The 24,504-nt window shown below is 40.6% G+C and overlaps 1 protein-coding gene across 4 annotated transcripts in view; it reads right to left on the reverse strand.

Moving 5' to 3' along the window:
• Positions 1-491: 491 nt before the first annotated feature.
• The window catches only part of MTG1 (mitochondrial ribosome associated GTPase 1), an 86,023-nt gene continuing 62,010 nt past the window's right edge, over positions 492-24,504 (reverse strand). For 3 of the 4 annotated variants that reach the window (XM_029609603.1, XM_029609601.1, XM_029609602.1), the window contains exons 8-13: positions 23,881-23,942; positions 19,605-19,694; positions 17,198-17,294; positions 14,515-14,596; positions 11,889-12,001; positions 492-2,493 (exon numbers count right to left, since the gene is read on the reverse strand). In XM_029609603.1, coding sequence (XP_029465463.1) covers positions 2,396-2,493; positions 11,889-12,001; positions 14,515-14,596; positions 17,198-17,294; positions 19,605-19,694; positions 23,881-23,942 — 542 coding nt within the window. In that variant the 3' untranslated portion in view covers positions 492-2,395. The remainder of the gene's footprint in view (positions 2,494-11,888; positions 12,002-14,514; positions 14,597-17,197; positions 17,295-19,604; positions 19,695-23,880; positions 23,943-24,504) is intronic. The other variant, XM_029609604.1, reaches the window with a different exon arrangement.

The raw sequence follows: 24,504 nt of genomic DNA on the forward strand, positions 1-24,504 counted from the left end.
GGAAATCCATTAAAAAAGGTTTTCCATAATCCTATGCTTTCTGACATATGCCATGGATCTGGTAACCTTTCAACAATATATTCCACTACAAATACTGGAAGCCACATTAGCTGGGTGAATAAGCACCCAATTGGCTTTTCTGCACTTTTATCTTGTATTCTAAAATACCATTTCATCTGCCCTTTTTTAATCAGAGCTGTTGAGATGTTTCTTACTGAAGGAGTTTCTAATTAAAAAAAACCAAAACAAAAATAAACACATGACCACCGGCAATACTGAAGTAGAAAGCTGATGTACAGTTGCTATTATCAAAATTGTATTGCATTTTTTGTTCTCTTTTTTGCCTTTCTTCTGTTCTTGGATCTTGTACATAATGCCTAGGTGACTAGTGTTTATATGTAACAGCATGATACTGTAATATTGTACAACCAAGTTTCATATTTAGAAATGTTTCACTTAAGTCAAAGAGATTTATATACCAAACCAACAAATCGTTTGTACATGTTTTTATTAAAATTTAATAGTCTAGGACCAAAGCCAGTACTAGTTCGAGATGTGATTTTTTTCAAGTCACTGCTTCACATTTATAAGGTGGAGAAGCCTCTCTCGGTGAAGAGGATCTAGGAGTCACTGTGGACAAGATGCTGAAATCTTCAGCTTATTGTGTGGCAACGACCACTACAGCAAACAGAATGATGATTTCCATTTCATTCTTCCTAGCAAACTGCAGCTGAACATATCCTTAGGGTGGTCACACCTTGAGTACTGTGGGAACTTCTCTGGTCATTTCATTTCAAAAATGATATAGCAGAATCAGAAAAGGTAAAGAGAAGGGTAACAAAGATTGGAACAACTCTCTTCTGTAGCAATGCCAAACAGGGTAGGGCTCTTTGGCTTGGAGAAGGAATACACATCAGGTCTACAAAATCATGAATGGATTAGAACAGGTAAATAAGGAACAGTTATTTACACCTTCAAATAACCACTAAGAGCAGGAACATACTTTTCACCTAACAGGTAGCAGATTTAAAAATTTTCAGTGAAAATATACTTCCTCCAATCAAACTGTGGAATTTGTTAGTGGAGGATGCAGTCAAGGCAACTAGTATAGCTGGGTTTAAAAAAAGATTTGGACAAGTTCCTGGAAGAAAATTCATAAATAGTTATCAACCAGGCAACTCAGGAAAAGCCACCACTTGTCAGAGAGTGAACCACAAGAAAATAAATCTACAGTCAGAGACAGGCTACTGGGCTCAATGGACCTTTACTCTGACCCAGCATGATACATCTTATGAGAATTGTCTTCTACCTGGATTTGTAGGTTTAGTCCTTGTTCATGCCATAATTGGATCCTACCCACACATTAATATTCAGCTTAATTCCATGTGGCTTATTCCACTCCACCTCCCAAACCAAAGCTCCAGGAACATGCAGAGGTCAAGGGAACAGACAAACGTTTAGCCAACAAGACCCAAGGAACCCACATGTGCAGCCTCAAACTTCACCCCCAACTGTATCCACTATCAAGCACTGTAGTAGGACTCCTCTGGTCAAAAGGCTTTATCTCCCCTTCACGACTGCTTACGATCCTGTACTTTAGCCATGCCCATTAGAGTGCTTGACACAGGGGGCAGGACGGGCACGTTCCTATTTACTGCAAACCAAGCCAGGCACTAGAATAGAATACCAAGCACAACCCAGGGAGTATGTCACTCACACCACAACTATTTAGAGAATACTCCTCTTGCTTCTCACAATAAAATTAAATTCTTACGACACAAGGAGGCACCAAAAGCAGCATACTCTATAGAGGGCTGTAGCATAGGTAAATAGCAATGCCTCGCGAAATAATCCCAAGACCAGGTTCTGCCATCATTGCCAGTGCACCCTGATGTGACGAACTGGGAACTCTGCCATAGTGAGTATGTGTACAATACTTTACCACTTTATTAGTTTGGAGGTCCTGCTTTTCCACTATCATTCTTTTCAGATTATAGGAAAATTTAAAAAACATGAAAATGAAAGTACCACTCCTTTCTTTATCCATTCTATGCAAGAGGAAGACAACCTTAGGAGCTGAAGGGTGAGTGTAATACGCTTGTGGTGAGCTCACTGCATTGGGTATACCGAACTCAGGGCCAGTTTCCACGGCAACCCGACCGAGAAAGAAAAGTGCAAACCTATCATTGTTCATTGCTACAGCGAAGCTGAATAAAGCTGTTGACTGGCTGCATCTGGGAATGACAACTTATTCGCCTTCTAGCCTGAACAACATCTGCTCGTTTGTAGTAAACAGAACCGGTCCACAGGCTGAAGCTGCCCATTAGGTTTTTTTCATCACATTAAGTTCAGGGCTTCGGGTCTTGCTGGTTGCTGCTGCATCCATTCTCATTATTCAGTCCAGCATCACCTTCCCCAGGTCTCCTTTTCTAAAGGTTCTGATAAAGTCATACGCTGCTGCAGGGTAGTTTGGCATGATCATATTGATGTCTCCTAAAACAGAAAAACAAAAGGTAGTCACAGCTTAGAGTTGCCATGGAATAATTACAATTACAATTCTGGTAATAGGAACTCTTGTAGGATGGGGCAATAACCAGGTAGAAATTTGACGTGAGCAGAAGTCTTGAGTCTGATTGCACAGTCAACAGGGAAAAGAAGTAATTTACTGGAAAGAACTAAAATAGCATCTGTTACATATTAGCCAATTCTTTTAATAGTCTATTCGCACATTTCTTCTAGCTTTACTATTGTGCAACTGTATACATATACACACACACACACACATATATATATAATTCCTACATCTCAAACCTTTCTTCTGGCTTTATTATTGTGCAACTGTATATATAACTATATATCTATCTATATCTATATCGTTATATAGTTATATAATACAGTTGCACAATAATAAAGCCAGAAGAAAGGTTTGAGATGTAGGAATTTTAGTTGCACAATAATAAAGCCAGAAGAAAGGTTTGAGATGTAGGAATTTGCGAATGGACTATTAAAAGAATTGGCTAATATGTAACAGATTCTATTTTAGTTCTTTCCAGTGAAAGTTAAAGTATTAAATCAGCTGGCATTACAGTTAATCAAGGTATGACCAACAAGCCTAGGGGTTTTCTTAAGGTACATTTCTTGAGCAATGGAAGGCCTGTTGACATCACGATTGCATTTTTGCTCTTTGAGTCCATGGGACTGTGAGGCTGATTGGCTAAGGAAGCAGAAGCAGCAATATCTGGTTAACAACCTGCTGAAGACTAACTACACAATGGGTCCACCTCCTCAGCGGTACCACAAAACAAATAAACCCTGTCACTGTGGTATGACATGCTCTGCTTGTCCAGCTCCATTCTTACTGCACAAAAACACCATAGCTCAAGTAAAACTCCTACAAACACCGCAAATACGAGGAGGGTCATATCCAAAGGCATTTATCTGGAAACATTTTGAGTTATACAGGCAAACACCAAGTTTTGAATATTGTTGGCACAGCAAGATAGCTGTTATTTTTCCTGGATAAAATTTACCTGGATAAGTGAGAGGTATTTCAGGAGTCTCCCAAGGTAGAGATGATTTAGCCAAATAACTTATCTGGCCAAGTAAGTATTTGAAACAAGTTAGCTGAATAAGTTATTGGGCTAACTCAAGACATGGCCAAAAGTAAGGGTAAAGTTATCTGGGATAACTTTAATTGCCTATATTCAAAGAATATAGTCAGTTAAGTAGCAATTCTAACAAAAACGATAAAACCCCCCCCAAAAACTAAAAAACTTTGTTGCCTTCCAGCTTGATCCCCCACCTCTCCCATCCCAGTGAAACAAATGTTAACACTGCCAGCAGAAACCTTCCCCACCCACCAAAGTCCTCCAAAATAGTTCCAAAATATTGTGAGGCCGATATTCAGCGCTACTTAGCCGGATCAGTAGTGACTCATCTGACTAAGTGGTGGTCCCTGAATATCCGGCTATGTTCATGGGCTGCTACATAGCTGGACAAGCCATTTATCCAGCTAAGTAGATAGCAGGATATCCACTGGGCAGGCAATTGGCTTAATGGGGTGGCTTTACTTAGCGGATAACTTAACCAGGTAAGTGCAGGTATTTGGACTTATCTAGTTAAGTTAATTGGATAAATCTTATCTGGCTAACTTACATAGCCGGATAATGCTGAATATTGGGCCTTGTGTGCCTAGATGCCCTCAAAAGCCTCCATCTCAATTTGCTAAATAAAATTGCCAGAAGTCCACTCTCCCTCCTTCTAGCCCTCAATCAACCCTGCCCGAATCCCCCCAGAATTCCTCACACAAGCTCGTTACTGCTACCGGAAGCTCAGAACAATGATCCAAGCTCCTGAAATGTCCAGTGTTGCTGAGCTCCCAGTGATGGTAAGGAATTGAGGGTCCCAGGAAGGTTTGGGTAAGGTTGATAGGGGGAGGAGGGGCTTCTGGCCTGAACCTGTCTCATAATTCTATTTAGCAAATTTGAGGAGTGGGGGTGGGGGTGACGAGGAGGGAGGCTATATGGGCATATAGGCCAAATAATATTTTGGAACCATTTTGGCATGGTTGGGGGGGGCTGGGCTGGCAGGGCTAACATTTGCTTCACTAGGGCAGGAAATCAGGCTGGCAGGCCTCTCCCCCCCCCCCCTTTTTTTTTTTTTTTTTTTAAGTTAGTCACTACGTAAAAGGAAGCCCATGGAGAGGAGGGGGCAAGGCCTTGAGTGTGGCATGACTGGCTGCAGGCACCACACTGAACTTCTTTATTTAGACTGTTGCCACTGCTGCCATGGGATGAGGACAGTGCCACTTTGGGTAAGCAATTTGGAAGCAGAACTGGGTAGAGATAGGCAGCAGCAGCAGCAGCGTTCCGACATCTATGAAAATCTGGTGCCGGAGGCAGTTGCCTTTGTTGTCTATTCCTAAATGCAGACTTGGTCTCGGTCGTTACTGAGGAGGATGTTGGGGTCATATCCACACTGAAAACATTTTTTTCTGGTGATGACTGAGTGACTAAATTAAATCACTGTGAAACTGGAGGCTGCAATAAATCAGACTGACAGACAAAACAAATCACTGGGAGCAGATGGTATTCACACCCCAGTGTTCTGAAATTGCAGACCTGTTTCTGGTGATTTGCAACCTATCATTTAAAACAGCTATAGTACCAGAAGACTGGAGGGGTCTAATGTGATGTAAATCTTTAAAAAGGACTCCAGGGATGATCCAGAAAACCACAGACTGGTGAGCCTGATGTCAGTGCTGGGCAAACTGGTACAAGTTATTTTTAAAAAATGTAGATAGACAAGGGGGAGAATCAATATGGTTTTTGCAAAGGGAAGTTTTGCTTACCAGTTTTATTAGTTTTTTAGAAGGTGTAAATAAATATGTGGATAAAGGTGAGCCAGTTGGTATAGTATATTTGGATTTTCAGAATGCATTTGACAAAGCTTCTCATGAAAGACTCTTCAGGAAATTGGGAGGTCATGATATCAGAGACAGTGCTTTTTGTGGCTTGGTAACTGGACAAAAAGAGAATAAGGTGAGGATAGGACTAAATGGTCAGTTTTCTGTGCCCCCAGAGGTCTGTACTGGAACCTGTGCTATTTAGCATATTCATAAATAATTTATAGAAAGGAACAATGAGTGAGGTGACCAAATTTGTTTTGAACCATTAAACCAGCAGCGGATTGCGAAGAACTGTAGAAGGACCTTGTGAGACTAGGAGATTGGGCACCTAAATGGAAGATGCAATTTAATGCAGACAAATACAAAGTAATACACGTAGGGAAAAATATCACTGATTCTATATGGACAATACCTTGACATCTTCGCTCAGTGTGCAGTGGAGGTCAAAAAGGCAACGAGAATGTTAGGAATTATTTGGAAAGTAAGAGAACAAAACTGAGAATATCATAATGCCTTTGTACAGATCCACGATGCGACTGCACCTTGACTACTGTGTACAGTTCTGGGCGCCCCATGTCAAAAGAGACATAGTGGACATAGAAATGGTACAGAGAACGGCAGCAAAAATGGTAAAGGGGTTTGAAAAGATCTCTTATGGAGAAAAGCTAAACGGATTAGGGATCTTTAGCTTGGAAAGAGACAACAGATTTATACAATTGAGATTTATAAAATCATGAGTGGGGTGGAACAGGTAAATAGAGAAAGAGAAATTAGGTCTTTCCTCATAATTTCTTTTCTTTGAGCCCAGTCCAGACGAATGGGTAATGCACCTCGATCAGCAGATGGATACAGAGACAAAACAGGTTTGCTAACATCACCCTTATAAGTATCCATGCTGACCTCAGCCTGCTAGGATTACTTCTACAAGCTAACTAAGTCAATATAATATCTTACCTTCTTTTTATTTTAAATCATAGGGCTTTCAAGACCTAGAAAACTCCCAAAACTGAATGGAAGAATAGTAAGAACTATATTACATAGCTGAGTGCTCTGTCTCTTTGAGCAAACCATATTTTTGCACTGCAGTAATGTAGACAGGAATCTGGCAGAATCATGAGCATTCCGGACTGGTCTCAGTGGACTCAAGGAAAGGAAATTATCAGGCAAGATCTAATTTGTCCTTCCTCCTCATCCAGTCAGATAAGTCCAAATGAATGGGATGTACCCAAGCTACTCCTGAACAGAGTAGGTCACTGCCAAATCCCTCTCAAAACTGCAGCAGCAAAGTCTGTTTCCTGCCTGGCCCTCACATCCATTCTATAATGTTTAGAAAAAAATAAACAAGGAAGAGCAAACTGCCACTTTGGATTCTCCATCAAAAATCTGTAAACACAATTCTGCTCAGGACACTGCCTGAGCACTAACCTCTTTAGATAAGGCCCTGCCACTATCCACATATACCATTGAAATAGTTTCCTTAATCCATCATCTATCGAAGCCTTTGATGCTGCCTCACCACTTTGCGCTCCACTGTACAAGACAAAAGTACTGTGTGCACATCCAAGTGGTGTAACAACTTGTCATCTGCCTCATCAGTATGCCTATGATTCAAATGAAAAAGCATAAACCGCTTTCAGGAAAAAAAGGCAGCACCTTCCTAATTCAGACCATATCCTGAAAAATCTCCAAATAAGAATTACAAGACAATGCCTGCAATTTTGAAATCCTCTTGGCTGAATAGATTGTCATAATCCACAAGAGGGAGGAGGAATGAAGTCAGCAATGATTCGGGATCCACAAATTGAGAATCGTAAGAGCATATTTATTCGAAAAAATTGTTCATATATTATCCAAAGATTCAAAGAGTTGTTTGTCCCCCTTCACGTCCATATTTTGCTACATGCTGCATTACGACAGACAATGAACCACATAAATAAATCAAGTCATCGCAATCATGGATACAAACAAAAAATAACCATTGAACCTCAGCATACAGAAACCATATCAAGAAACAATATAAAGAAACATACCTGTGCTTTAGAATAATTTGACGTAATGTGACTGCTAGAGGCAACACAGATAATACACAACAATAAAAATGTCAAAAATAGCACCAAAAGGTCTCATGACTAAATGACTAACTGGGGAAGGGAAGAGGGGGTGGGGGAAGAATAATTAATGATTAGAAGCACAGAACTTATAGGGTATATGACAGAAAGGGTAAACAAGAAACATTGTCACAGAAGTACAGCTTCTTCATATAAAACAAAATAGGAAAAAAAAACAAAACATAAAACACAGTTCCAAAGGAATATATGTAGTATTGATATCAGAATGTAGGAAAAATTTCAGTGTATATTTATTATAATAGTACAAATTGAAATAATACGTAAGAAAAGACAGGGAGATCCACCAGACAAGAAAAGGATCAAAAACAAAATGGAAGGAAGACCGGCCATACTCAGAAGAATCAGACTCTTGGTTTAGACTAGTGATGGCGAACTCCCGTCCTCGGCCAGGTTTTCAGGATATCCACAATGAATATGCATGAGATAGATTTGCATACAATGGAGGCAGTGCATGCAAATCTCTCTCATGCATATTCATTGTAGATATCCTGAAAACCCAGCCTGTTTGTGGCACTTGAAGACTGGAGTTCGCCATCACTGGTTTAGACCAAACGGACGTTGAGAACATTCACGCTGGAGCAATAAATGATCATAATTGCCACTCCGAGACTGATGGGCAACCAGATAGATCATAAAATATTTCATATCCGTGAGACCATACCCTGCTTCTTGCTAATGGTAAACTAGCGCTACTTCTTTCCGGGACCGTCTAAGGCAGGAGACGTGTTCCACGATGCGTATGCGCATCCAACAAAAGGTTTTACCCACATAAAGTAGTGGGCAAGGATATATGACAACATAAATAATGCCCGAACTGCAATCAGATGAAAAATGAAGGGGAAAAATACGTCATCACTGGATGACAAAATTCTGCTAATCTCAATGATAAATGACACATGATCTATGACTGGGTGAAATTAGGTCACGTTGGTGGGGAGCAGCACTTTGGAAGAAACCAAAAGGCTGCATAAATTCCATCCTCTGTCAAAAGCAAAGCGTAAGAATGAGTGAAAAACGGGGTGCAAAGACAAAATATGCCAGTGCCAATTAATGATTTCACAGATGGAACCCATCTGTCATTAGAAAGGCAGGACAAGGAGAAGAAGATTTCCAGTTCATCGAAGTATGTGGATGGTAGCTACTGTAAAAAAGTAAAGTGTTCTTATACGTTGATTTGCAGTATATAGTGGTAGTAAGAGAACCCTCCTTTACCGTGACCAGTACCATCCAGAAAGGGGATTTGAGTGGTGTTCATGTTATATACCAATCTAATATTGGTGTCCTGCGTATTCAGCCAATCAAACAAAAAGAACTGAATTTTGGTCCTGACCAGATCAAAAATATGCCATCTATAAATCAAAGCCAAGATAAAATATATGGCCAAAAAGATCTATATAAAAATTGTGCCTCAAATTGAGAAACATCAAGGCATGTGATGTCGAGGGTCAGTGTTGCCCCTATCGCAGTGCCTTTGGTTTGTAGAAAAAAAAAGTTTTCAAAATTAAAAAAAAAAAAAAAAAAAAAAAAAATGGATTTGTAAAAGCCAGCCAGATCAGTTTGATCAAAAAGTCGGTGGAAACACGCTGATCGGGTGGGCACAAGTCTAATGTGTCATGAACGATGGAAATGATCACTTCCTGCGGTGTATTAGATTATAGAGATTCAATGTCCATAGTTATCAAAAATCATTCTGGAGGTAAAAAGTGTCAAGAATCATGTAAGAAGTGACCCGAATCCTGTATGAATGAAGGTGCCAGGGGGAGGAACAATTGGAGGAACTTATCTATGAATTTGGAAAGAGGTTAAAGTAATGAGCCAATACTAGCTATGATAGGGCGACCCAGTGGATTCATTAATGATTTATGTGCTTTCAAAAGAATGTAAAAAGGTGGGAGTCACAGGATTTTTTCTACGAGATAATAGACTTCCTTGTGTCTAAAAAATATGTCATTTAATCCAGATTGTACATCACTGATGAGCTCATCTTGCAGGGATGAGGTTGGATCAGAGAGATGTTTTTGGTAAGTTGTCAATAGACCTCTGTTCAGTATTGGGAGCGGTCAATGATAATGATGCCCCCACCTTTGTAAGCGGGCAAGCTCTGTTATCGCAGAACAGTCTTCCCTGGAGACATTATAAATTGTTGAAGAGGTAATTGCTCATTGAAAGCTATATCATGAGTGACTAGTCTTTCAAAGGTATAAATCAAAGGGTCCGTGGGTCCAGGGGAATCCAGTTTGATCGGAGCAAAATGACAGATGGATCCAGATAGAATACATGCTGGGAGAAAAACAATTTGAGCAGTTGGAAAAAGTGTTGTAAATGGACAGGTATGTGGCATGGGTCATAATGAAAGAAGGGATGAAAGAAAATCCATATTGCAAAATCTTTCTTCAGCCGCAGTGAGGACAAATTAAAGATCAAAGAATTAATCCTATCTGTGTTGTGAGGATGGCTCGTCACAGGACAAAGGGATGCCAGAGGACCATCAGGGGCTATTCCTGCCGTTGCTGTGAATGTGGTTCTTAGCACATACTCAGGGAATGTGCAATCAAAGATGCTAATTCCTCTCTATGAAAAAGATAGACCATGGCAAAGCTATTTTCACCCTCCCCTCCTTCTAGATCCTTCTGTGGAGAACGCATCTGGGAGCCTTTTAATCCTGTCCAGAAAATCCCCCGAAATCGGACCCCTTGTCCAAGTCTCTGACATCTTCCCCTTTGGGCCTCTTCTTACTCACATCCTCATTCTTGCCGAGTTAGGAAGACCCAAAGTGGATCCAGGGAGCAAACGCTGAATGCACTTTACAAACTCCTTAGAGAAAGAGGCCTCCACCACAGAGGGAGCAGCTGCATCAAACCAAGGCTGCAGCCAGACAAGGAGACATTGTAGATCTTCTCCTCTCCCCTCCGGAGCCTGCTCTTCAGTGCCGAAGGGAGGCAGGCCCAAGTCAGTTTCGCCACCATGCAGCACCCCCCCCCCCCCCAATCTGTTGAGACTGCTCCGCTGTCACGGTCCCCTCTGAGGCGGCCAAATTGCTGCCCTGTAGCTCTCTCCTCCTCTGACACAACTTGGAATCCGTTACCGTTCCCCTCCCCACGGTAGCCATCAGACCCCACATCTTGTGCAGGCTGGAGGCCTTTTCCCCACGCTCTGCCACCCCCATGCCTTGTCCCTGCTCTCCTAAGGCACTGCTGTGGCTGGGAGAAGTTAAAAATAACCCCAGTGACTCACCGGTCTCTCTCACAGTGATGCTGACTATAGACAGCCGCAGCCCAGAGTACTTCTATTTGTACTGCCTTAAAATGTGTTCAAAGTGCTCGCTTTTAATCGTAGTCCTGCTAGGCTCAAATTGCACTGCTCGTACCTCGCTCTCTCTTTTTTTTTTTTTTTTACTTTATTGGGAGGCAAGACACGAAGAGCAAAACAAGCAGTGGGGTGGGAAAGAGGAAAGCGGAGAGGGCATAGGAAGGAGCAACAAAGACCCCAACCCAGTCTGGAAGCCCCTTGGGCCCTGGTCTGCTGAACTGAGGGAGGGAGCACTCTTTCATTATTTTAATTTTTAATTATCTATCCTAGGGTGCTGTTCAACTGAGGAGAACTGGTCTTTTACCTCAGGAGATGCCCCCAAAAAAACTCTTCCATATCAGCTTACAGGGCCTCGGTCCACAGCACAGGATGCACACCCATGCCATCTGCTGGAGACAGAGAATATTGGCAGGCTGAGGACATCTACGAGCTTGTGTGTGTGTCTCTCTTTCTTTATCTGCTGATCGGCGTGTATAATCCATTCATCTGACTTAGTCTGAATGGATGATGAGGAAGTGGTTATTTATCTTTTCAAACATTAGGACTAGGGTTCACTCCTTGAAACTAGCAACCGGCAGATTTAAAACAAATTGTAGGAAGTATTTTTTCATTCAGCTTGCAATAAAGCTATGGAATCTGGGGCCAGAGGATGTGGTCAAAGCAACTAACATTGGGGATTCCAAAGAAGACTGGATAAGTTCCTGAAGGAAAAGCCCAGAAATAGTTATTAGCCAGGTAGACTTGGGAAATCCCTGGGAGTGAATACAAGAATAGATCAACTACTGGGGATCTACTGGGTACTTGTGACCCAGAAAGGTCACGGTCTGAGAAAGGATGCTACACAATGGATTTTGGCCTTACTCAGTAAAGCACGAGATATGTTCTTATGTACTAACTTAAACTCGATCTTCATGCTTATTTTCAATGCAAGTGAAATAATGTTTACTTCTTTACTTGGCTGATCCTTTGTATTTGGTGTTCTGTACTTTTTAGAAAAACAAAATTCTAGCAAATGTCAATCACTAGAACACTTTCTTACTTACCAACCCCTGTGATGGCTTTCACTTTTTGAGTTTTCTTTAGTTTGATTGCAATCCTTTTCAATACGCTCTCTATGTCATCACAAGGTTCTCCCAATGCATATCTCTCAACGTAGCTGCACAGAAGGTAAAGACTGTGGTCAGGCATATGTGACACTAACGTCCTCTCAAACTGCAGTCTCCTGCTGTGCAGGGAAAACAAATCTCAGGCAATTATAAATGGTTTTGGTGGTATTATTTTATGCATAAACTGAATATAGAAACTGATAGCTTTTTTTTGTATTACATCTTTTATATATAGAGACTCATATTCAAGAACTATTTAGCCAGATAACTCAGGTTATCTAGATAAATGGCAAGTTTTGAATCGCCCTCTTGCTTATCCAGCTAAAAGATAGCTTGGTAAGTCATTATCTGGCTAATATTTAGCTGAATAAGAAAGGGGCATGATGGGGGCATTCCAGGGTGGGAACAAGTTAGCTGAATAACTTAACAAGCCAATTCTGAAATCTGAAGTTAGCCAAATAAGTAAGTCAGCTATTTCTAGATGTGCCTGAAAACAGATCTAAAGTTTCAGCCCTGTGGGACCAGATAACTTTGGCCTTAACTGGCTAGATTCCAAGAATGTAGCCAGTTAAGTGGAGCTGAAGGATTAAGACAAAAAAAGTCACAGGTCTAGTAACCCCATCACTTCCCATCCAAGCTGAACATGCAGGGCTGAGCCTGAAGACCACACCCCTCTCCCCAGCCCCAAACCACTCATTTATTGAATGATTTGTTTTTTTTTCATTTATTTAAACGATCCGGTAAACCGCTCTCCAGTCCTGTCTAAAATCAACAAAAGTGTGTCTACCGGGGCACTCTCCCTCCTTCTCCTATCCCCTCCCCCCCCGGTACCTTAAGTGTGTAAGTCCTTCAGCCTGGAGTGCGTAGCTCCTTTAGCGATGTCAGAATCGTACACTTCCAGTGTAGCTCACCTAGTGACCTCAGAAGCACCGGGCCTGGGTTTCCTTAGGCTGCTACCACAATCTGGGCTAAGTTCATGAACGTACATATTTAAGGGACCAGGAGGATTTGGGGGGGGGGGGGGGGGGAGGCCTGCATCAGATCATTTAAATAAATGAAATAAAACCATCAAATAAGTTTGGGTGGTTTTGGGGAGGAAGGGGCTGCAGGCACAGCTCTGCATTTCATGCTTGGGTGGGAGGTTGGGTAAGCAATAGGACCTCTAGTCCCACCACCTTTATTTTTAAAATTTTACAGCTCCACTTAACTGGCTACAGATACGGCCAATTAAGTCCCATAACCTAACCGGACAACTTTAATCAAGGATATTTAGTAGGACGTTTGTACCACTGAATACCTGGGACAAATTATCTGGCTAAGTTTAGTTGGAAAACTTGTCCACTTGCTGACTTACTGAACATGGACCTCCCTGTGCTCAGTTAGATGCTATTAACATCCAGCTGCTATTTCACATTCCAAGTCTGCTCTTGCCTGCTCTGATCCCGAATCTAAGCAAGAGTGCTACACCTTGATGGATCAATTGGTTTTGCAGCAGCTGAATGCTGACTACAGGCAGGGAGGCTGTCACAGAATAAGAATATGGGCTACAGGTAGTCATTGCTGGCAGGGAGGCTGTCACAGAATAAGAATATGGGCTACAGGTAGTCATTGCTGGGTATGTAGGTGGGATGGTGTAGGATTCTAGAGGCAGGAGGCCAGCTTGCAAGAAACATCTAAGGGAAGAGAAAGATTGTTTTGGGTGAAACATGATCAGATTTCCTACTGCCCATCACAACATAAAATACAGCTGTCAGATTAGTTACTCATCTTAGTTGCTGTGGACAGAAATGTAGCAGGTTACTGGAATAAAAATGTAAAACCATGGTTTTAGCGACTTGGGACGACTGTAGCAATGGAAAAATTAACCTTTTATTGCAGCAATAAACTACCCTCATTACACAAGCATATGAACCCACTTTTTGGAGTCTGTAGCTAAAGATTTTTCATCTTCTCAAAAAGCAGAGGCTCCTACTGAGTAAGCCAGAGAGCAGGAATGTTATCCAGGTAAAGCTACCTGGGTATTCAGCAGAACATAACCAGATATGCATTCTGCTGAATAAAACCCAGCTAAAATCAAAGTCACCCAGCACACTTTAGGACAGCCCTCGGAACGTCCCATCGTTGCCTTTTCTATCTGGCTAAATATTGTGCAGACTAAATTTTAATGGGACATTTTTGAAACCAAAGATTTGTCCAGGTAACTTCCAGTTTACTGCACAAGTCTTTTTATTATGGACCTCCAAATATCTATTTTCTCTTTTAGAATACTGAGAGGTTAAAGGGGAGGAAGAGATTTATTTCTAATAAGGGAAAAGGAACAGGTCAACATGTTTTGGGAGATAATAAATAGTAAAAGACTGACAAAGTAAGTTTAAGTTTGTTAAGTTTATTGTTATTCATTAACATTTTTGTGTGTGTTACAATGTCAACAAGCTTGTAAGATTGCATACAGATAAAAACTTTAAACAAACCTGCACAACAAAGTATACAATGAAGTTTTTATTGTACTGCATAACGTCTTTAGCAAACAGAAGCATCAAAAAATCCAAAACACAACTCTCACCTGAACTGCTGCTTCTTATTCAGTGTGTATAGAAGATAATCTGCTATGACGTCTTCCCCTACCAGATGATCCAAGATTGTCCCTAGACAAATACAGCAAAGAAAGCCATTTGATAGCGAATAGCAGGAGAATCAGCCCTGGATGTGTTCTGGGCGATCTTAAAAACAAAACTATGTGGCTCTCTGTGCACAATGTGCTAGCTTTGAGGAAACCAGTGGTAACTCCATGATTTGGGATGGAAACAAACACCTGTGGAAATTTCACAGCTAGCCACATATTTCTAATGAACAGCACTAGACATACCTTTGCCTTTAGCAACCCAGGAAATTAAATTACTATACACACTTCCAGTCTTGGAGAGCAAGTCACTTATAAAATATTCTCCAATCAGAAGTCAAGGTAATCTGTTTCTGATACATTTGGGGGTAATATTTTTTTTTTTGGAGGGGGGGGGAAGAGGGTTTAAAAAATATATCTCAACCAGCATAAATTTGATAGCAAATATGCACATAAGTTACACCAATTTTCAAAGCCAAGTAATGCATGCAAGATCATTATGAAAATTATCCCACCAAAACTGCCTGCACAGAGTTATATTTCTCATGTGTGCATAAAATTTTAGGGAACTTTTACATGTGCACTTTTCAAAATGGAGACGTATGCATGTATGTGCTCAGTTCACATAGACATACATACAGGAGAAACCTGCATAGGTTTACTCACACACTGAGTGGGCAATTTTATAACAGGCACTGTTTTACCTGTGGAAATGTCTTTGAAAATCACCCTATTTATGTTCAATAGGATGAATATAACTATTAAAGGAAACAACTGGAAGCTGTCCCTGATCTTGCATCCCATAAAGAAATGAGTTACTGGCCTTACCTAGAGAAGGCACATGAGTCTGGTTATATCTGTGTAGTGCTGTAGATTAATAGCAGCATTTTATACAATTTATTTATTTATTTGCTTTTTTATACCAACATTCAATTCAAAATATCACACCGGTTTACATTGAAACAAATTGTTAACAAATATTATTGAAGACCTAATACAGTATAACAGTTGAAAAACAGCTTGTGGAATAAGGGAAAAAAAAACAAAAAACCCTAATAATTATCAATAAATTAAACAAAGAACTATATAAGATAATAAGCTAACATTATGAAACCAAAATTCAGTATCTCATCAATAATAAAAGGAACAAAACCGTGTATAAGGGGAAGAAATCTATCGAGTTTATTGGAGGAAAGCTTTGATAAAAAGCCATGTTTTAAGGTTTTTTCTAAAGGTGGATGTGGAGGGTTCAGTCCTTAGTGGTGGTGGAAGTGAGTTCCATAGAGTAGGACCAATTATAGAGGGGGCTCGATTTATAGTAGCTGTTTTGAGCATTTTTTTGCTGTAGGGAATAGAGAGTAAACCAGTGTCTGTAGAACGAAGATTTCTAATAGAAATACAATGATAAAGTGGTTTTTGTAACCAAGATGAGTCATCATCGTACAATGCTTTATGAATAAGCATAAGTATCTTATATTGTGATCTAAAAGCGATGGGAAGCCAATGTAATTGGTGCAAAATTGGAGAGATGTGTTCAAATTTTCTGCAATTTGATAGGGATCTAGCGGCAGCATTTTGAAGCAGTTGAAGCGGCTTAATTGTGGAAGCAGGCAATCCTGTTAAGATGGAGTTGCAATAGTCTAATTTTGCAAAAATTAAGGCTTGTAGTACTGTTCTAAAGTCAGGAGGATGTAGTAACAGTTTCAATTTTCTTAGAACTTGAAGTTTATAGAAACCTTCTTTAATTAGATTTTTGATGTGGGCTTTGAAATTAAGTTCTTTATCTAAGGTAATTCCAAGGTCCTTAACTGACGTGGATAATCTATAATTTGAGAGTACTGATGGATCTATAGGTGGAGGCGTTAACGTTTTGGAGAGAAGAAGGAACTCTGTTTTGTTATGATTGAGTGAAAGTGCCATTTGAGATAAGATATTATTGATATCATAGAGATATAGTTCCCATTGTGACAATGTACTGTGGATGTTGTCTTTGATGGGTAACAAAATTTGGACATCATCCGCATAAAGGAAATATGAGAGTCCTAATTTATTTAGATAGTGACATAATGGAAGCATGTAAATGTTGAAAAGGGTGGGAGAAAGGGATGAACCTTGAGGGACGCCTAGTGGGAGAGGAGAGAGATCCGAAGTATTGTTGTTGTATGATACTTTGAAGGAGCGATTAGATAGAAAAGACTGAAACCATTTCAGAACATTACCATTTATACCAATCTCAACTAATCTATGGAGAAGTAACTTATGGTCGACTGAGTCAAAAGCCGCAGAGATGTCTAAAAGAATCAAGATAAAGGAGATTCCCTTATCGAAACCATGAAGAATATTATCCACCAGAGTAGCTAAAAGTGTTTCAGTGCTATGTCCTTTTTTGAAGCCATGTTGGGTCATTTGGGGACAAAGTGATGCAAAGTCCGGACCAGACTTGTATTAAAGCCCAGCAGCGCTCACCCATACTGACACTTTCTGTTATAGAAGTAACAGCACTACCTGGCATCTGAAGAACATGTTTAAAACATGCACGAGCTCTACACAAACCCCATTACTAGCTATGTACATCACAGAGAGCATAAGCCTCCCCACTGCAGTCAAATCTTAAAGTGCTTCTTACCACATAGTGCTAGCTTCAAGCCAGTCTCTATGGTCGCTATCCGAGGAGAGAGAACTCCAGGAGTATCCAATAAAAACATAGGAGGTCTCTCAGACACCTAAAAGCAGACAAAAGAGGTTCTTAATGCTATCAGCTTGAAAAGGAATCTAAACTTTCACAGTGAACTTAGCAGCAGATGCAAATTAAATTGCTCTCCTAGCAGAAATCTAAGAAAGTTAAAGCATATAAAACATTCTGGGTCCATCTAGTCTAGTCTGTCCATTTTCCTTACCTAATAAAAATGGCACAGACCCTAGATCTTCAGCTTCACCTTCCTGCTTCCACCATAAACAAGCTAACTCAGGTCCTAAGCTGGTGAGAACGAACAATGTGGGAGATCAGAGCAGCAAATAGAAAGCATAATCCTTGTGTCCTATCGTAAATTACTGGCTACTGGGCCTTGCAAGGATGTAAATATGATTCTAGGGGTCTTGCAGGGAAGATCTAATGGAGCAAATTGACAAACTAAAGAGTAATAAATCATCGGGAACGGATGATATACACCCCAAAAGTTCTGAAAGAACTAAAAAATAAAATTGTAAACTAGTACTCTTTAACTTCTCATTCAAATCAGCCTCAGTACCAGATGATTGCAGGGTGGCCAACATAAAGGAAAATTGGTTCTTACCTGCTAATTTTCATTCCTGAAGTACCACAGATTAGTCCAGTCTCCTAGGTTTTGTATCCCTGCCAGCAGATGGAGGCAGAGAAAGTTTCACCGACACTGCTACATAACCCAGTGTGCCACCTGCAATCTCTCAGTACTGACCTGTTTCCAAGCCAAGATAACAACACTAAGAACTCTAAACTTAACCTACCACAACAAGCAGGAGGAAGATGAAGCTGCAACCAAAAGGAAACTGGTCCTCATAAAAAGTCAAAAAGCAGCATGGAACCAGTGGATCCTCATGCAAAAGTGCCAAGTGTCCTCAGACAGCCAGGACCAAAAAGAGTGGGTTGTCTTTGCATCATTGCTTCTGTAAGCTTCTTTTCCTTTTTATTTTTTTGGACTAACTTTTAACATCCCAGGCAAGAAAGAAATATAAAGGGGGGATACGTTCTTGCACCAGGCTGGTGTCTGCAGAGCTGTCAGCGGGTTCCAAGCTGCTTCGTAAAGGGGAGGGATCTGGACCACCAGATTTACACCCCACAGAACACCGGACAGAGCTTACAAAAGGGTCACCAACCCTCTGCTCGTCCGCCTCAAACCAGGGGGGACAGCCCCACCAGGCCATAACGACCCTCTGGGAGGAATCATTCTTATCCTTCTCTTGTTCTGATTTTTTTTTTTTTTTTAACTTCAAACTGCAGGTTTTACACCGTCTACCATCTGCTGGAGACAGATAAATACTGAAGGACTGCAAGTGGCACACTAGGATATGCAGCAGTGTCATTGAAACTTTCTCTGTCTCCATCTGCTGGCAGGGATGCAAAACCCAGGAGTCTGGACTAATCTGGAGTATGAACAGGAACGTCCATTTTTAAAAAGGGATATAGGGGTGATCTGGTAAACTACAGATCAGTGAGCCTGACATCAGTGCTGGGCACAGTAGTAGCCGCTATTCTTAAGAAAAAAGAAATTGCTGGCCATCTGGAAATTCCCAGGTTAATGGGTGGGATCATCATGGATTTAGCAAAGGGAAGACTTGCCATACAAACCTGTTAAGATTTTTTTTGAAGAGGTTAATAAACAGTTGGTTGATATAGTGTATCTGGATTTACTGAAAGCATTTGAGAGACTCCTCAGGAAATTGAAAAGTTATAGGATAGGAAGAAATGCCCTATTTTGAACTGGTAAGTAGCTAAAAGGTTAGGAAAGAGTAGAACTGAATGGTCATCTCTCTCAATGTAGAAAGGTAAATAGTGGAGTGCCACAGGGAACTATACTAGAACCAGGTGGTTTTTTTTTACATATTTATAAATTATCTGAAAAAGGGGCTAATAAGGGAGGACAATTCATGGGAGCCTCTGGGGAATTTCCATAGGTGTCAACTAGTATCTAACTAAAACATTAGCCAGAAAAGTACTGGCACAGACTGCAAACTTGCCTACTTCTTGCCCCACCATGGTTAACAATAATATTCCTCTTGTTCCAAATAATTTAAGCATGGATTCCAACTTCTACTGTTCTCTTTAGTAACATATCGTAGTACCTATGACTATGTTAGCACAGAAAATAAGTACTAGTCGGACTAATTTAAGTATTTATTTCTATCATGAAGCACAGTCACTGCACCTATTCTATTTTGAGAACATGTATTTATAGAGTGCAAAGATTTTCCTTTTCTATTGAAAATCCTATGAGTTGTGGGCAATGACGACATGACACTGTAGTGTGATTAAATTCTCCAAGCCATTTTGCACTTACATTTTCAAACTGATAACTGTTGTCATGGCAATCGTCTTCCCTGAATTTATAAAAAGATTTTTGCATGTTCTGATGGAGCTGGCACCTCAACTATATAGTTATAGACACAAAAGGGATTGTGAGTGTACAGCTTAGTATAAGAGTTCTTTTTATTTTACATCAACTAAGGAAACCTTTTCTTACATGTCATTTCCTTCACTTACTATAAAAGATAGAATTTAAACTTATCCGTTAATTTCCTTTCCTTTAGTCCTGCAGACAAGTTGAAACATCTCCTTCCAGCAGATGGAGACATAAAAAGTTCAAAGCTGATTTCTCTACACTCGTACGGCTCTGGTGCCGCATCAGAGTCCTATGTCAAAGCTAAGACAACCAAAGGCAATTTGTTTTGGTTTCCAAATCACCACCACAATCAAAATCTGATGCAGGCCAAACAAATTCCCTCCATGGTCATTAATCTAGGAATAAGATAATCCCTACACCTAGATCACAATTAGACCAACTACCCTTAAAAAAGGCAACAACATATTTGCTGTTAAAGATTTCTGAATTTGAGAGATTGAGAGCCCTTGATTGTCATGGCTCTCCTGGGTGGGTTCTGGACTGGTTTGGCAAAACTAAAGGTAAAGAGAGGGGGAGTAGGGATGGGGTGAAGGAGGGAAGCCACAGGCGACACCTCCCAATCACACCTCATCCCCCCTCTTCCAAAGCCCCTTTTGGGTACTTGCCAGGTTCTTATGGCCTGGATTGGCCACTGTTGGAAAAAGGATGCTGGGCTTGATGGACCATTGGTCTGACCCAGTATGGCATATCTTATGTTCTCCTCACACTCCCTCTTTCACTTCCTTCCTCGTTCCTCCTCCTACTCCACTCATCCTGATTCACTCCCTTCCCACAAACCCCTCACTCAACCTCCTCCAACATGGTCTCCCCTCCTCCCACTGCTGGGGTTTGAATGTTGCACTTTGAACCACATGGTTCCCCATTCAGGCCCCGGTAGGGAAGAAGGGAAATGCATCAGCCACTACCAATACTTTTGAATGGGTTCCAGGTCTCCTATGGTAATCTGGCCAAAATTGGCCAATTCGATAGGCAAGGGACACATTTTGCAGCCTTTACCATGGTTGCACAATCACTGGAGATCAGGGTCCCTGACTATATAGGCTTACTAGGAGGGTTACTCCTAGTTGTAGTACAGCCCACATCTGCTGAAGACAGAGAAATACTGAAGAGCTGATGACAGCACCAAACCCCTGTAAGAATACCCAGCGCTGAATTACACCTAGTGGAAATGAAGTCTACTTTGAGATTTTTCTCTCTGTATCTAGCTGCTGGAAGAGGGACATCATTCACTTGTCTGGACTGACCTGGACCATATGGAATGTTATCATTTATATTATGGCTAACATATTTTGGCCTTGATTATGGGTATTATTTGTTTACTTTGCTTTTTTTTTTATTTTTGTTGCATTGTTCAATAACCTTTTGAACAGATGATATTCTGTTTTGAGTCTAGATTTCCTGTTTTCATTTTTTTTTTCTATTATACTATGCAGAAACCTTCTTTGGTATTATTTGATGACATTTCTTAAAATACAGATCTTGGGGAACATCTTGTTTGGGAAGACTGAACATGTGCGTAGTCACAGAAATACTGATATTTGCATCAACAGAACTGAACAACTAGAAGAGCATGCACAAATAACGCAACATCTTGATGAAGGTTCCGTCAACTGAAATTTTGCTTGTTTTAGCATAAATATGAGCACAATCTTTGCATTTATGTCACCATTTCTATCCTTTATTCATTTGAAAATTTTTTTTTTCGGGATGTCCCATAAACTAAGTGCACTGGACTGTTTGTACTCCTTGCCAGTTATTTGGTGAAGGGTCAGTGTACACTGCTCTTTTTCTATCATATTGGGATAATTTTCAAAAGGATTTACCGTATTTTTTTGCTCCATAAGACACACTTTTTTTCCCCAAAAGTGGGGGGGGGGAAATGTCTGTGCGTCTTATGGAGCGAATATTAAAAAAACAAAACAAAAAAAACAACTACAACCAATGGGCCAGATTTTTAAAGGAGCACGCGCAGGGTATGCGCGCATGTTATAAAATCCAGGATCGGTGCGCGCAAGGGGGTTTCCCCGTTCCTTCCAAGGCCGCTCCGAAATCAGAGCGGCCTTGGAGGGAACTTTTTTTTTTCGATCCCCCCCCCCACCTTTCCCTCCCTTCCCCTATCTAACCCACTCTCCGGGCCCTACCTAAATCCCCCCCCCCACCTTATTTGATGGATAACTTGCGCGCGCTGGCGCGCCATCCCCAGGCACAGCCACTGTGCTGGAGGATTCGGGCCCGCCCCCGTACCACCGCCCCGCCCCCAGATCACCCCTTTTTTGAAGCCCTGGGACATATGAATGTCCTGGGACTTGCGTGCGCCGCCGAGCCTATGCAAAATAGGCTTGGCGCGCGCACAGGGGTAGGTTTTCGGGGGTTACGCGCGTAACCCTTTGAAAATCTACCCCAATGTATTTTTTGTCCCCATTCCCCATCCCAACCCTTTAAATTTAATTAACTACACTTTTATATGCATCAGTAGGCGTTCCAGGGGCAGAATTGGGGTGAGGACAGGATTTACGCAGATACCTTTAATTACAACATAAGAAATTGCTATACTAGGTCAAACCAAGAGTCCATCAAGCCCAGCATCCTGTTTCCAACAGTGGCCAATCCAGGCTACAAGCACCTGGCAAGTACCCAAACACTAAGCAGATCCCATGCTACTGAATAGCAATGGCTATTCCCTAATTCAACTTGATTAATAGCAGTTAATGGACTTCTCCTCCAAGAACTTATCCAAACCTTTTTTAAACCCAGCTACACTAACTGCATTAACCACATCCTCTGGCAACAAATTTCAGAGCTTAATTGCGCATTAAGTGAAAACATTTTCTCTGATTAGTTTTAAATGTGCTACTTGCTAACTTCATGGAGTGCCCCCTAGTCCTTCAAATGTTTGCATGTAAAGCCTCACAATTTATTTTTTTTTATTTACAAAATTTATAAAATCGCTTTCCAGATTTTACAATAAAATGTTGTACATTGCTTTGGAATAAAGTTACACAAAGTTGCATATCACACAAAATTATTCAGAGTAGTTAAATCACATATGGATTTTATGGGAGAACCTTGTGAGACTGGAAGATTGGGCATCCATATGGTAGATGAAATGTAATGTGGATAAATGCAAGGTGATGCATATTGGGAAAAACAACTCATGCTGTAGGTACACGATGTTAGGTTTCATATTAGGAATTAACACCCAGAAAAAAAGATCTAGGCATCATAGTGGATAATACATTGAAATTGTCGGCTTAGTGTACTGCAGCAGTCAAAAAAACAAACAGAATGTTAGAAATTATTAGGAACGAACAGTGAATAAAACAGAGAAAGTGTATCACTCCATGGTGAGACAGCACCTTGAGTATTGTGTGCAATTCTGGTCACCGCATCTGAAGAAAAGATATAGTTGCACTGGAAAAGGTACAAAGACCACCAACCAAAATGATAAAGGAGATGGAACAACTCCCCTGTGAGGAAAGGCTAAAAAGGTTAGGGCTGTTCAGCTTGGAGAAGAGTGGGGGATATGATAGAGGTCTATAAATTTATGAGAGGATTAGAATGGGTAAATGTGAATTGGTTATTTACTCTTTCAGATAATGGGGGTTCTCCATGAAGTTAGCAAGTAGCATATTTAAAACAAATCTTAGAAAAATTCTCTCTCACTCAAATGCACAATTAAGCTCTGGAATTCGTTGCTGGAGGATGTGGTTAGGACAGTTAGTGTAGCTGGGTTTAAAAAAGGTTTGGATGAGTTTTTGGAGGAAGAGTCCATAACTGCTATTAATCAAGTTGACTTAGGGAACTGCCACTGCTATTAATGGCATTAGTAGCATGGGATGTATTTATTGAATGGGTACTAGCCAGGTAACCTAGATTGGCCACTGTTGGAAACTGGATGCTATGCTTGATGGACCCTCGGTCTGACCAGGTATGGCAATTTCTTAAGTTCTTATCTGCTCTTATGTAGGTCTAACTTTGTGTGGGTATGCCATAGAAAGTTACGTACACACCTGAAACATTTTCAAAGTGGATTTATGCACATAAATCCATTTTGAAAATTCTGGCTAAAAAGTCTGCAGGTAAAAACTTTTATGGGCTCTTTGAAAATTACCCTAATTTCAATCAACACAACCTGACTTAGGGATTACAGTACCTGGATCTTGGAAAGAACTGCCCTTGTAATACCTGGCTCTCCTCCAACTCTGGATGCTTTTCCTGTTAGAGCAATATGAAGAGATGGAGAGAAACAAATCACATGATTTCTGCATACACTAAAAGAGATACAGTGCTCTAAAAGCTGCCTTACTTTTTATACAGCTTAGCCTGCTTTCATAAAGCTAGAAGACTGCCCAGAACTTTAAAGCCCAAATCCACTACACAATAAATCAGAAATTTTTGACACACACAAAAAATTGCATTAAAAAAAAAAGGTGGGTTTGGAATATGAAAAAATGTTTGCAATATACTGCTGGCCACTGTATCATCATCATAACCTTTTATATCGCCAGAATGAGTGTCTCATAGTCACAACATCATCCAGATGTTAATAGCCGCTTAAAAAATGCAAGTTGCACTATTAATAGAGTTCATTCAGTAAAGCAGAAATGCATGTATTATCAAAAGTCCCAGGTACATGTATAGACACTGTAGGGAAACTGTCAGGATTATAATTTATTTTTTCATTTAACAGAAATAGTTTCAATTTTCCCTGATTTAAGAGGTTTGGCATAAAAAAAAATGTCTAACAAAACGAGATTTTGGAAGAAACTATAAAGGA

This window comes from Rhinatrema bivittatum, chromosome 7 (assembly GCF_901001135.1).
Source record: "Rhinatrema bivittatum chromosome 7, aRhiBiv1.1, whole genome shotgun sequence".
Taxonomy (NCBI): Eukaryota; Metazoa; Chordata; class Amphibia; order Gymnophiona; family Rhinatrematidae; genus Rhinatrema; species Rhinatrema bivittatum.